Genomic DNA, 13,145 nt, shown 5'->3' on the forward strand with positions numbered 1-13,145 from the left:
GAACCCCCTCCTTGCTGGGGCAGAACCCCCTCCTTGCTGGGGCAGAACCCCCTCCTTGCTGGGGCAGAACCCCCTCCTTGCTGGGGCAGAGCACGGGACCCGGGCCAGCCCGCATGTAGATTCCACTTGGTTCGCTCCCTGAGAGCCACACAACGCTCCCAGCCTACAGGGCTCCAGCACAACACCTCTGCAACGCCAAGGGCGCCCATGGGATGGGGCCAAGCCACCGCCCCGCGCCCGTCGGGGGACGCTGGGGCCATGAGGGCAGAGTTTTGGGGTGAGAAATGACAGATGTGGGAGAGCTGCTCCAAATCACCCAGGAGCACGAATCCAGCAGCTCCGAGGAGAATTGATGTTCACGATGGATGCAGCCAGATGTCCACGTCAGGCGTTCACCTCCTTCTACCATCCCATCTCCTGCTGTGCTGCACGAGAGCATCCCTGCCCAGTCTTCTGGCTGACGTTCGCTTCAAGCTTCCTTCTCACAGCTGCAGAGGGGGCACTCGGAGAAACAGCGAAGCCTGGGAGGGCAACTCCAAGAGCAAGGCGGGCTCCAATCGTGGAGCTCTCACTCTGAGTGTCCGTGGTAACCTATAACCCTCCCCACCAAAGGGAGAGCAATCAAACCAGCTCGGCTCCCGGAACGCTGGGGCAGCGAGGAGGCAGGGAGCGCTTCAGCAACGCCTGCTCCTTTAGCCAAGATAAAAAATGACCATTTAGAGTAACGAGCACGCAACGCGAGGGCCCTGCGCGTTCCAGATAAGCCCTAAAGCATGAGACAGCAGAGCACGCCAAGCACAGAAACGCTCCGGCTTCCCCAAGGGTCAGGAAGGTGAGCGGAGCAGCAGAACGGCAGCGAGGGCGATTCGAGCCGACCGATGTTTCTGTTCTTTGCTCTTTGGAGAGCAAACGGCTCCGGAAACCTTATTTACAAAGGCAGCTGAGGAGGAGGCCAGCTTCTGGTCTGAGGGGATGAAGAAGGAACTGGCCCAGGCTGCTGGGGACAGTGGGATGGGAGAAGCGCTGAGTCGGCCGGAGAAGTGCTGAGTCACAGCAGGCAGCCCCGGGCTCCCAAACCTCCCCCTCGGGCACAGCACTGCAAGGCCAGGATTTGGGTGGTACATGCAGAATTTCTCCTGCAGCAACCTGAGCCCCTTCGGTCCGCTCTCTCTCATGCACTTGTAAATGGCCAGCTGGAACCCCAGCCGGCTTAACAGCGTGCTTCAAAGCCTGACCTGCCGCTCCAGTTTGCACATAATTGCTCTGCTAAGACTCCTCAGCTCACAGCTGGGCACCGACTGCCATCCCTCGCCTCCTCCTGCATACATACCCATTCTCTGCCCTTCCAAAGTCAAAACCCGAGCGGTATCGATGCTTTTCCCTTTCATTAAGTGTGGCAGCAATGGCCAGTGATGGAGATTTGCGCCCTGTCTCCAGGCTCTTCTTACTCAGCCTCCAGACACACACCTCACCACGTCGCTGCCTATAACCCAAGGCCATTTTCCCCACGTTTCCCTATTGGTGGCAGCGACCTTCTCCTTCTGAACGCATTCACCTCAGCGTCCCGCACTGGGAAGGTTTGCTTTGCAGTTCTTGGGTCTCTTTTGCATCCCTTCTCACCCTGAACACAACCAAGCCGGGCACCTGTTGCAAAAAAAAAAACCAAACCCATCCACGGGAAGGATCCACACTGGGATGTATTCCTGAGCGGGCCGCGCTGCTTCGAACGGGTAAATGCAAAGAGGTAAAACAAAGAAGGGTGGGAAAGCAAACAGAGGTCACATCCACAGCCCCAGCCGTGATCGCCGAGCACCAGGGCAGTGCCAGGCCTCCCACCACCCCCAGCCAACCAGGGCAGCACGCAGCCCCACACCCCCCAGCAGCAAGTCACCGCACGCAGCTCTCATCCAGCATTTCCAGCTCCCATCACTTTATCACCTTCTGGGAGTTCTTTCCCTAAACCTAACATGAAATACTTTAAAAATATGGACTTTTCTAAATTCCTTTAAAAAGGAAACAAAACAACCCTCTAGCCAACCTGCATCTAAAAAGCAACCGACTCAGGGTGCCAAAAATAAAGGGGAGAGAACCTTCTCCTGTAGGTCACTTCGCTGCGTCTATTTATAATTAAATCTTCGTGCTGATGCAAACGCGAGGCAAAGAAGTGGGTGACCCCACAGAAAACGTGTTGCCCCAACTCCCCAGCCCGGAGCTGAGCCCCATGGGCGAGTCCTGCACGGTGCTGGGGGTGGCACATCACCCCAGGGCGATTGTTTTGGGGACAGAAGCGTTCACCAACCGAGGGAAACGTGTTCAGCAGGAACACAACTTGCACTCCTTGCTCGTTGCAGCTGCGCTGTCCTCTCCGCCACGGGCAAGCGGGAATCCTGTATCACTTTGCATCATTACTGCTTATTCCTTCAATATCTCCGAGGGTTGGGTTGTCCTGGGCACACGATGAGATCTTGGCCTCGATGTCTGCCCACGGAAAGCAGCTGTGAAGCTCGGAACGCGGAAGAGAAGCAACCTATCAATCTTATTTACACCACGAGCTGCAAATAAAACTCATCACCGGTTCCGGGTTTTCCCCACGGTGAAGATAAACAATGCGTGATCATCTTTAAAGTGATAAATACTACAAGGAACGTTAACAGCTACCTAAAAAGGAGCCCCCGGGGGGGCCGGCTGCGGAATTGATCCCATATTACACGGTTGCTTAAGCAACGCTCTTTACATCCAAGGGTTGCAATGAGCTCCGGGCAGGTTCAGTTCAATCGAGTTTGACTTCGCCACGCTGACAGTTCCCATCTCAGGCAATTGAGGGAACGCACGCTGCGCTCAAGATGGCAGAGCCAGCAACGGAGCAGGAGTGCACGGCGAGCCCCCCCGGACACAGACACCTAACAGAGCCCTGGGCTTCAAGAGATCAACCCAAACTTTGCTGCTGTCTCGTCCTGCAGGGTGTGCGTGGCTGTGAATTCCTCAGACACGTGCTGCTCCAGGCATTCCTTCCTCCTGCCTTCTGGTTACTGCCTCCCTGAGCCAGAGATCCTGCACCACGCTCCCTACGGTTCTTTTCGTCCCAAGCACATTCATCCATTCTCATCTCCCCCAACTGATTCCCCCCCATGTGTGATAATCACAGTCAGACCTTGCAAGCTGCTGGAAAGCAGAGGGCACGCAGTGAGGCCTGCAACGCCTTGCTCACCGCGTGCAACAGGCACCAGAAGCAGTGCCCCACATTCTCACCTCCAGAGCTGGCATTTTGGGGGGAGGATGGACCCCAGAGCTGCTGCTCTGCTGTGTGCTGAGTGCCCAGGGAGAAGGGAGGAGGAGGAGGAGGATGCTGAAAGGTCGGGGCTCGCAATCACTGCGTGCAGAGGGCTCTGGTGATGGAAGCGACTCAGGCTTAGAGAAGCCTCAGGTCACTTCAGGAATTCAGCCATCTTGACCAAGAATAAAAAAGCTTTTCAAACGGAACGATTCAACTCTTAACTGCCAAGGACCACGGTGATGCATTTCCTAAGCGCTCACCGTTGTAAAACCAAGGTCTCGTGGCTCATCACCCTCATTTGTTAAGGGAATCTCAACCATAAATTGCCCGTTTCCATTTATCCTGCTAATAACAGAGAAAGAAAACTTACTTATGCCCTTCCAGAACGTGTCAAAAAGCTATTGATTGCAGCAGCACCTCCAGGCACCTCCCGGGGCATCCATAAGGAGCTCTCATTTCTCTCCTTAAGATGAACGGTCTTCAAGTCAAGCTGGAGAGGTCTTGTTCCGGGTTCAGCCCTGCCTATTTCACCGTGCAACTCCACAGAAGTGCTTCAGATCAACGCTAACACCCGCTGTAACTCAGTGCTGACAACACACAACCTCGTCCACTACCCAGGAGCAAGGGTGGTTTCTGTCCCACAGAGCTTAAAGGGGAGGAACGTGACACCCTTAGCGACTGGAGAAACCACTGAGACGCGGCACCCGCTCGTCAATACTCCAAGCAGACACTGCTGCTTCACTCCACCAAGGCTCAGCTCCAGAAGGGCAGTAATTTGCTCAGCTGCCTGGTCAGGAACCAAGAGGAAAGGCGAGCTAACACGGTACCGAGTGCACCAGAAAGAAGGGAGTAGCCCCAGTGCTACTCGCACCTCGGGGGCTGATGGGCAAAGCCTCAGGGAAACCTCAGGGAAAGCGTTTCTGCTTCCTCCAGGAACACAGAGCGAAGGCGTGGGGCTGCTGCCGTGGTTTGGGACCCAGCTTCAGGTTCCCCCAAGCAGATCTGGTGCCTCACGCAGCCACAGCCCCACTCATGGCTCCAGGACGCGAGGGGGAAAAACAGCAGCAGCCATTTCTTTCCTTCCAACAGATGCGCAACCTGAAACTTGTCAGGTTGCACATCATCTTCTAAACCAACCAAACGAAACGAAGCTAGAAAAAACAATTCAAGTCGCCACATTTCCATGCCGTAACGTCGGTCGAAGTGGTTTGATCACCCTTCCCAAAGTGAAAAACATCCAGGCGGCATCTCTGCTTCCTCCCGGCGCACAGCACCCAGTGCCACCACGCGGGGCCTCACCAATTCCTGGAGCAGTCAGTCGCATCCTGTGCTGGAGGCAGATCGCTGCTGACCCGCAGGCGGCCGTCCCCAGTCCCCAGCAATGCTGCAGGAGCAGCAATGAGAGCTCCCCGGGGCTGCAATACGAGGCTAAGCCAGCTGAGGGACCGCTTCTGCCCCAAGAACAGCTCTCTCCCAGCAGCAGGGCCCAAGCAGGGACAGCAGCAGCCCAGCTCCTTCCATTTGGGAAGGAAAAAGGGAGGCCGGGCAGCACCAGCACCTCTGTGCAGCAACGGGAGAATGAGTCACTCCCTTTTCTCTTTTACCTTTTCATTTACGTGCCACAGCTGATGTGCTGCTGCTTCGGAAAATCGCGCTGTTTTCACCTCTCTTTCTGAGAACTGAATGTTCCCCGTGCGGCCGAGGGCTTTTCACTTGGCACAGGTTGGCCGTTTCCTAACGAGCAGCATCCAGGACATTAGGAAACAGCGAGCACAACGCACACGCGGGACGAGCGCGGCGCTGAACGCGGGGAGAAGGGGCAGAATCTCTTCCACAAACCCTTGCTCTGCATCCTCCTGCCGCACTGAGGCCTTGGGATGGAATGAGAGGTGAGGAATTTCACGGCAGACGGCGGAGTTGAAGGAGAGAGCCTGAAGCAAGCTGGCTGGCAGATCCCTGCACCTCATCCTCTCTTGCACCGCCTCACGGCTCCGCTTTGAGGACGCCAGCTTTGCAGAACAAGCCACCTTCAGGTGCAACCACCGACACCGTGCATCAAGCACGGCAAGAGCAAGCACCCACCCGAGGAGGAGCTGCCCCCCAGCCCTCCCTCCCCATGGGTCTGCTCGTGCTCATGGGCTTGCAGCACCGAGATGCTCCCTGAGCTGAGGGCTGAGGAGGCAGCACACCAAACCAGCCTGAGAACTCAGCGTGTTCTCCACCCGATGAAATTCTAAAGCTCCTCCTCCAGGACCGCTCAAACTCAGCGCCCAGAAGCAGCAGAACGCGCTGCAAGTTGCCTTCAGTGCGCTGGTTGAGCTGGGGGCAGCGACGGGCGCTATCTATTGCTAAAAGAGAAACAACAGAATTAAGATTTTCCAGTACGGCGTCCTTGGACTCTAACTCCTGTAATCAGCGCGTTCACAAACACTGCCCTGGCTGGTGGTACAAGGGCACCGAGTTTTCCAACGGGAGTTGAAGGAAAGCGCGTGGACGGGGCTGAAATTGATGTGAAGACAGCAAACAGAACGAGCAAGCCGGAACACAGGTGCGAGCAGCGCTCAGCACTCACTGCTGCTTTGCTTTGCACGACCCCTAGGGAGCACGCAGCTCACGCCTGCTGCACGAGGCCTGCTTGGCCGGGTACGTTTGGTATTCTGCTCAGTTTTATTTGGCCATGGATGCACACGGAGCTGCACAGAGGACAGGCTGTAGCAGCACTGCTGCTGGGCAAGAGATGCACCAAAGCTGGACGAGAAGAGCAAGCTCAGGTGCAGATTACAGCGGTTGCTCCTAGAAAGAACAAGATTCTTGTAACTCAGCCACACAGCTGTATCACCAGAAGAGCACCGAGCGTTCACCATTAGCAAATGTCTTCCTGAAAGCACAGCCTGGAAGCGGGAGGATAAAACTGTATTTTTGCTGGCCGTTTTAAGCAGTTAAAATATAACTTCCACTCTGCTTTAGCAGACCTGAGCCCCTCGGGCTTCTCAGAAACCAAGTGCACTACCCAAAGCAAGGGCAAGGAGGAGTTCCCAACCATAACAAAGTCACTGAGCTACACACGGCGCTCCCTTGAAATGATCAAAACGAACCAAGCCTCCCTAATTGCATTAGGGCTGGCTGTCAGAGGGAACGCAGCTCGGATGGGGCGAGGAGAGCGGGCTCGGGGGGTGAAGCACGAGGGACACAGCTCACTGAGCCACGACAAAGAGCTGAGCACGGCCAGGGTTTCATCCTGAGATGAGCACCCAGCAGCCAGCACGCTCTTCCTTCCCACGTGGGCTGCGATTTGGGGCTGCTGTCAGGAGCTGCCAACGAACCACGCACCTCACCTGCCACCCCAGGGCCATGCAAAAGTGGACAAGCTGCAGGCAGGAGGCAAACACTGCTGGCAAAGGGGCACCCAGGGCAGAAACACGCTGGCTTCTGTTTTACTTCAGAGCTGGGCTGCTGACACCTCGATCCTGGGCTCCTGCAACTGCACGGCTCCGCTTCTCAGCCCCAACCCAACTCTCAGTGCTGGGCATCCAAGCAGCGTAGTTTAAAAAATAATTAAAAAAAAAAAGCCTGATTTGCAACAGAACTGCTGCCAGCTCTATTTTTAGTGGGAGCAGGGCTGTATCCTCCCCGGGACCAGAGCACTCCCTCGGGCTGTTCTGAGATAAATACAAGCCCTCAATAGGAGGCCCCAGCAATGACACAGAAAAGGTAAAAACCTTGAACCGAAACAAACAAACAAGTATCCCAAGCAATCCGCAGCCAAGCAGCATCGTGCCTCTATTACCAAGCAGGTGCAAGGTTACAGGGAGAGCAAATGGGAAACACGCAGCGTGGGCCCCAGGGTTCCCTCCGGAGCAAACTGAATGCGACAGGTTTCTAAAGCCAAATGAGATTTTGTGTTTGAGCCAAAACAACGTCTTCCAGAATACAGAGACACGAGGGAAAACACAGGGTGGGTGTTTCCATCCCCAGCAGGACCTAGGAAACCGCCTCGAAAAGCACTGGGAGGGAGATGTTTTCTGAGCCCTCCAGCACCGGTGAGGAAACAGCACCCTCCAAACCCTCACGTTCTCCCTTATGTGCACACACGGCGTGCCCAATTCCTGCAGGGCGCTGACACGCGACGGGGGAGCGACCCAAAGAGAGCCCATCCCAACAGAAAGGAAGGTTTCCTCCGAGACAGCTTCGAGGTGAAAGGAGTAACTCCTGCCTGCTGCAAAGCAGAGCGCTGCCAGCTGGGTGAACGGGCACAGAAACCTTGGTGCCTGCTGCCGGGATTGAAGCGTCCAAACCGAGCCTATCATCACATAACAAAATAGAAAAAAAAAAAAAAAAGAGATGCAATTTCCTTTGAGACGCCGGATTTCACGTTTTCCTGCAAGGAGGACCCATCTCAGCACCTCTCTTTTTACATCCCACCGGCGCAGAACTCGTTCCGTTCAGCTCGGAGCCGGGTTAGCACGAGGAGGCAAGAACAACTCGCACGGAAGCGACACCGACTTTTAAGTGCTCCAAGCATTTGTTAAACCTCGAGACAAGCGGAACGTTCAATACTCAGAGTCGCGGAATTAATTACCATCCTCCAGCAAACACTCTCCCCCAGGAACGTTTACTTTCGGTAAGCGCATCCCATTTTAGGGCAACAGCGCGGAAAACATCTAAGGAGAAGGAAAGCAGAAGGAAAACAAAGATGAAACAAATCTGTTTGCAGCGCGGCGTGGGATAGAGGAACGGGATTTCTATTTGCCCACAGAGCTAATGGTGCTCCCCCTGCTTTCCTCTGTTTCTGCTGTGGACAAGTTGAGGCAACGCTTCCGAGCCTCGGATCAGACAGAAGTATGCAGCCAAAAGAAGGCAGCGTAAGCTCGCTGAGGAACGGACAAGCTGGCGTGCAGCAATTCTGCACTTGGAGACTGAACAGCACCACCTGATTCGTGCTGCTCCTGCCTCGGTACCAGCGCGGGTTTGGGCCGCGGCCACTGAGCAGTCTGCTCCCGAAGCTCTGCTCAGCAGGAGCACGGCAGCCAGCTGCGACCACGCGGCGTCGCAGCTCACAGTTTGCACCACCTCCAGTTTCTAAAGACCCACGAGGACACGGCGTTCTCCCTCCCGACGGCTCGAGGAGCTCACCTTCCTCCCCACTGCTCCGCGCTGCAAGGCAAATAACCTCAGCAATGGTTCCGTGCCCGTGGTGCTCGCTGCCATCAGGCACCACAACCCTCACACCCACCAGGTGCCAGCAGACCAGCTCAACCCCAGCCTGCCAGCACACAGCCCCCAACCCAAAGCTCTCCCGAAGCAGCAGCAAGCCAGCACGAGCCTCGTGAACTCCGCACAGCCCTCAGCAGGCAGCCTTCATGGGCAATGCCAGCTCCTATTAGAACGAGGCCAACTCCCACAGCATCTGCCACTAACGCAGCTCTCTCCATTATTCACCCTGGCAGCCAACATCTCCCCGGGACGCGGGATAACTCGGTAACCGTTCCGTTCAATGCACGCTGCCTTTGATGAGGGGGGGAAACCTTGCAGCTTCGCTCAGCTCATAGAAACACTAAGGGTGCAACAGACCAATACACTCCAACTGTGCCAACCAGGCCGGAGTTGCAGGCGACGGAAAGATCTCTCACCCCAAACTTAACCTATGCGCACAAAGCACCGCTTCCTCCGGCCACTTTTGAAGGGAACCTCTGTGCCGAAAGGAACCTACACGAGGCTCCGCAGAGCTGCTGCCGGATGCCTTTACCTGGAGCAGAGAGAAGAAAGAGACAATAAAAAAAAAAAAAAAGCATGCAAACCGCGCGCGGTCCTAACGCTGAGCGACTCATCCAGCTCCTTTTGCCCTGCACAGGAGCTGGGCCGGGCTGCAGGTGCCCTGGCTGCATTTGCAAATCAGTTTGCCTCCGAGTGGAACATCTCCCAAACCGCGGCCGTTAAACTTTAACTAACGAAGCCGAACGCGGCGATCAGGACCCCGCTCGGACGGCTCCAGCTTCCACTTGCCCAATGCAATATTTAAACAAAGAAAAGCAAGGTGGGAGGCAGGATTTAAAGCAACAAGGGCAGCTCTTCCCGCAGCGCTGAGCTGCGGGCTCACCCGCTTTAAGGGCACAGCACCCAAATTCGCCGTTCCCTCAGCAAACTGGCAGCTCGAGCGCCGCTGAAGAACGCAGCAATCCCTGAGATCACCCAAAACAAACCCACCAGCAACCTTCCGAGCGAACGCACGGCTCGCCCCGCTGGCGATTCCTCTCCGCGGGAAGGATCTATTTATCCCCAAGTTGCACGGATCGCACGGACCCAACAGCGGCGAGGCCAGGCCGCGGGCAGCCCGGAATCCTGCCAGAGCCCAGCCCCGCGGCACCGCCCCACGGCTAAGGGCGGAGATTCGGGACCCCCAGGCCCCACCGCCAGCCCTCAGCCCAGGCCCCGCCGCGGCCTACCGAGGCCCACCGCCGCCCGCCGAGAGCAGGCCGCGCTAGGCCGCGGCCGGCCCGGGGCCTGCCCTTGGAGCCGCCCGCGGCCCGGGAGGGCTGAGAGGAATCCCCCCGAGCCCCGCGGCCCGCCGAGCCCCCCCCTCACCTGCACATGATCCGCCATCTTGCTCCATTCATGCTCCGCTCCCTCCGCCTCCGCCGGGCCCGGCACGCGCCCGCCTCCGCCCCCCCACCCCTTCCTCAGCCACCAGCGCCGCCGCCTCAGTGCGCCTGCGCGACGCGCCCTCCCGCCTTTCTGCGCCTGCGCCGTTCCCGCCCACCACCCTTGACCGCGCCCTCCCGCTCTGGCCACGCCCACCCGCCTCCGCCCCGCGGGGCGCAACGGGAACAGCGCGGCGCCCGCTGCGGGCGAGTGACGTCACGACGCCGGCGGCGCCGCGGAGGGAGGGGCGCGCTTTGTTGACATCGCTCTTAAAGGGGCCGCGCACCCCGTTAACCCCCTGCGCTGCTCCCTGATCCGAGCGCCCCCGGTGCTCCCGCCGCCCCCCACCGCCCCCAGTTCCTCCGCAAAGCACGGAGCGGGTTTTTGCTGCCCGAAACCCGGCCCGGTTCTCTCTCTCTCCCCGCGGAAGTTCTGTGCGGGGAATGCTGCCCCCGCGTGGCCCGAGGGTGAAGTCGCGCCGGGCTGAGGCGTGCTCGGCGCTGCCGTGCAGCGTGCGCCTTGGGGTGCAACCCCTGCGAGCACCGCGGGGTGCATTCCCTGCATGCGCTGAGGGCTGCAGTGCTCCGCGTGCACCAGAGGATGCATTTCCTGCATGCACCGAGGGATTCTCTGCATGCATTGAGGGCTGAGGTGCAGTGCACGCACTGAGGGATGCGCTTCCTGCATGCACTAACCCATGTGGTGTTTGCATGCACTGAAGAATGCATTCCCTGCATGCACCAAGGACTGCAATACTCTTCGTGCACCAACAGGTGCTATGGTTTACGTGCACGAAGGGATGCATTTTCGGCACGCAGTTGAGGCTGCACTTCCTGCATGCACTGTGGTGCTCTGCACACCCGGAGGGCTGCATTCCCTGCATGCACTGACAGATGCAGCGCTGCCCATGCACGGAGGGCTGCATTTCCCACATGCACCATGAGCAGCACCGCCACAGACCCACCCCACGGTGCAGCCTGCTCCAGACCTACATCCCCCACCCACCCATGCGCATTTCCATGCTCTGCCATGCACCAGGGGACCGTGCAGCACGGCCCCGTGCAGGACGAGCGGCAGCATCACGCTGCAGACGGGCCATGCGCTCCCTCCCACCCGAACCCCAGCAACCCCCCCCTTTCTGCAGGTCCCCATTCCCCCCTCAGCAGCCGCTCAGGGCCCCGTGTGCAGCTTTGCACCCGGCTGCCCTTTGTGGTAACGGCGCGAAGGCAGGAAGCGGAGCATGGGGAGGAAACGGCAGCACCCGACCGCACGTCACGTGGCGTCAGCGCCCACGGGGCACTGGGGACATTGGGTGACGGAGGAGCAGCGCAGGTGGATGCTCCGGGCTGCAGGATGGAGGAGGCGGTGGTGAAGCAGGGCGTGCTGCACCTGCAGCTGCAGCAGACCTTCGGCAAGGTGAGGGTGAGCTGCGACGGGGCAGCGTGTGGGACGTGGTGCTTGGGGGGCGGCTTAGGGGGCAGGGGGCGGTGGCGATGGGATGGGCAGCACCCTGAGCCTCCTGGAGCTGGAGGATTCGGTGCTGGGACACAGCACGCAGGGTGCAAGCAGAGCCCCTGTGCAGCTCAGCACAGCGGCACGAAGTGATGTGACCCCTGTGCACTGTTGCTTTGGAGCGCGCTGCGGTTCGGTGACGGTGGCTGCTGCTCTTGTGCAAGGAGGAAGGAGAGTGTCATGGGGCGTGCTGGGTGGGGAGGACGAGCACGCAGCAGGACGTGGAGGCTGCAGGGCAAATGGGGTGGGTTTGGAGCTTGGCCCTAGCAAAGGGTGCAGCAGTTTGGCTGCTGCGCCCCACAGGTTCCCCTTGCAGCGCTGCGGGAGGCGAGGTTTGGTGCAAAACTTCCTCTGGGGCTGCACACTTCCCATGCAAAATGCCATGGACTTCTCTGCCCGCCGGGAGGGCGCGAGTCAGGGATGGCTCTGAAGTGGATGGTTTTAGGAACAAGGAGGCAAATGGGGAGCTGGAAGCCCTTTGGGGGGCGTGGATTGCAGGGGGATGCCACGGGCAGGGGGATGTCACGAGTTAGGGGATGCCATGGGCAGGGGGATGCAGTGAGAAGAGGGATGCAATGGGCAGGGAGTGCCATGGGTAAGGGGTTTCCATGGGCAGGGGGATGCCGTGGGTATGGGGATGCCGTGGGCAGGGGGATGGTTTCCCCACCTCCCACCCGGGCTGGGTGATGCTGAGCAGCCCCCAGTTCCCCTTTGCAGCACGGGGACGCATGTCTCCCTTACGCTGTGCATGAGGTTGGAGATGCTTTCCCCACGCTGCCCAGTTCCTCCGGGGCCACGAGGGCATTCTGGGGTGAGACCTCGCCCGGATCACGCAGGGGTTTGCATCACTTGCACAATGACTCAAGGGGATAAAACTCCCCGGGAAGGGCGAAAACAGCGCTGCTAAGCGTGGGCTCCCCTTCCTTTTGCTGCTCGGTGCCACTTCAGAAATGGAAAAAGTATTGGGGCGTCCTGTACCGGGAAACCCCCTGCTCCACCGCCCGCCTGGAGCTCTTCGAGGGCGCCGACAAACCGCGGAAGGGCGAGGGCAGCCGGCGCCTGGTGAAGATGAGCGACTGCGTGCACGTGGCCGAGGCGGGCGGCGAGGTGGGCTGCCCCCGCGCCACGGCCCCGTTCCTGCTGGAGACCACCGAGAAGCGGTACCTGCTGGCGGCCGAGGGCGGCGAGGTGGAGGGATGGGTGCGGAGGCTGTGCCAGCTGGCGTTCCCGGTGAGAGCCAAGGGGGTAGGGGGGGATGGATGGGTGGGATAAATGCGGCGTGGGGGATGCTGGGTCCATCTGGGGTATGGATGGATGGGATAACCAGGGAACAGGAGATGCTGGGTCTATCTGGGCTGTGGATGGGTGGGATAAATGCGGTGTGAGGGATGCTGGGTCCATTTGGGGTATGGATGGATGGGGTAACCAGGGAACAGGGGATGCTGGGTCCATCTGGGGTATGGATGAGTGGGATAAACGCAGTGTGGGGGATGCTGGGTCCATTTGGGGTATGGATGGATGGGATAACCAGGGAACAGGGGATGCTGGGTCCATTTGGGATATGGATGGATGGGGTAACCAGGGAACAGGGGATGCTGGGTCCATCTGGGGTATGGATGGGTGGGATAAATGCAGTGTGGGGGATGCTGGGTCCATTTGGGGTATGGATGGATGGGATAACCAGGGAACAGGAGATGCTGGGTCTATCTGGGGTGTGGAT

General features: G+C 58.7%; 2 protein-coding genes across 3 annotated transcripts in view; one reads left to right on the top strand and one right to left on the bottom strand.

Annotated features, from left to right (window-relative positions):
• XPO7 (exportin 7) overlaps positions 1–10,014 on the bottom strand; it is a 35,665-nt gene extending 25,651 nt beyond the window's left edge. For both annotated transcript variants that reach the window (XM_021374844.1, XM_021374843.1), the window contains exon 1: positions 9,857–10,014. In XM_021374844.1, coding sequence (XP_021230519.1) covers positions 9,857–9,874 — 18 coding nt within the window. In that variant the 5' untranslated portion in view covers positions 9,875–10,014. The remainder of the gene's footprint in view (positions 1–9,856) is intronic.
• DOK2 (docking protein 2) overlaps positions 10,389–13,145 on the top strand; it is a 5,836-nt gene continuing 3,079 nt past the window's right edge. Inside the window, exons 1-2 of the mRNA XM_021374712.1 lie at positions 10,389–11,329; positions 12,374–12,655. Coding sequence (XP_021230387.1) covers positions 10,751–11,329; positions 12,374–12,655 — 861 coding nt within the window. The 5' untranslated portion in view covers positions 10,389–10,750. The remainder of the gene's footprint in view (positions 11,330–12,373; positions 12,656–13,145) is intronic.

This window comes from Numida meleagris, chromosome 21 (assembly GCF_002078875.1).
Source record: "Numida meleagris isolate 19003 breed g44 Domestic line chromosome 21, NumMel1.0, whole genome shotgun sequence".
Classification (NCBI taxonomy): domain Eukaryota; kingdom Metazoa; phylum Chordata; class Aves; order Galliformes; family Numididae; genus Numida; species Numida meleagris.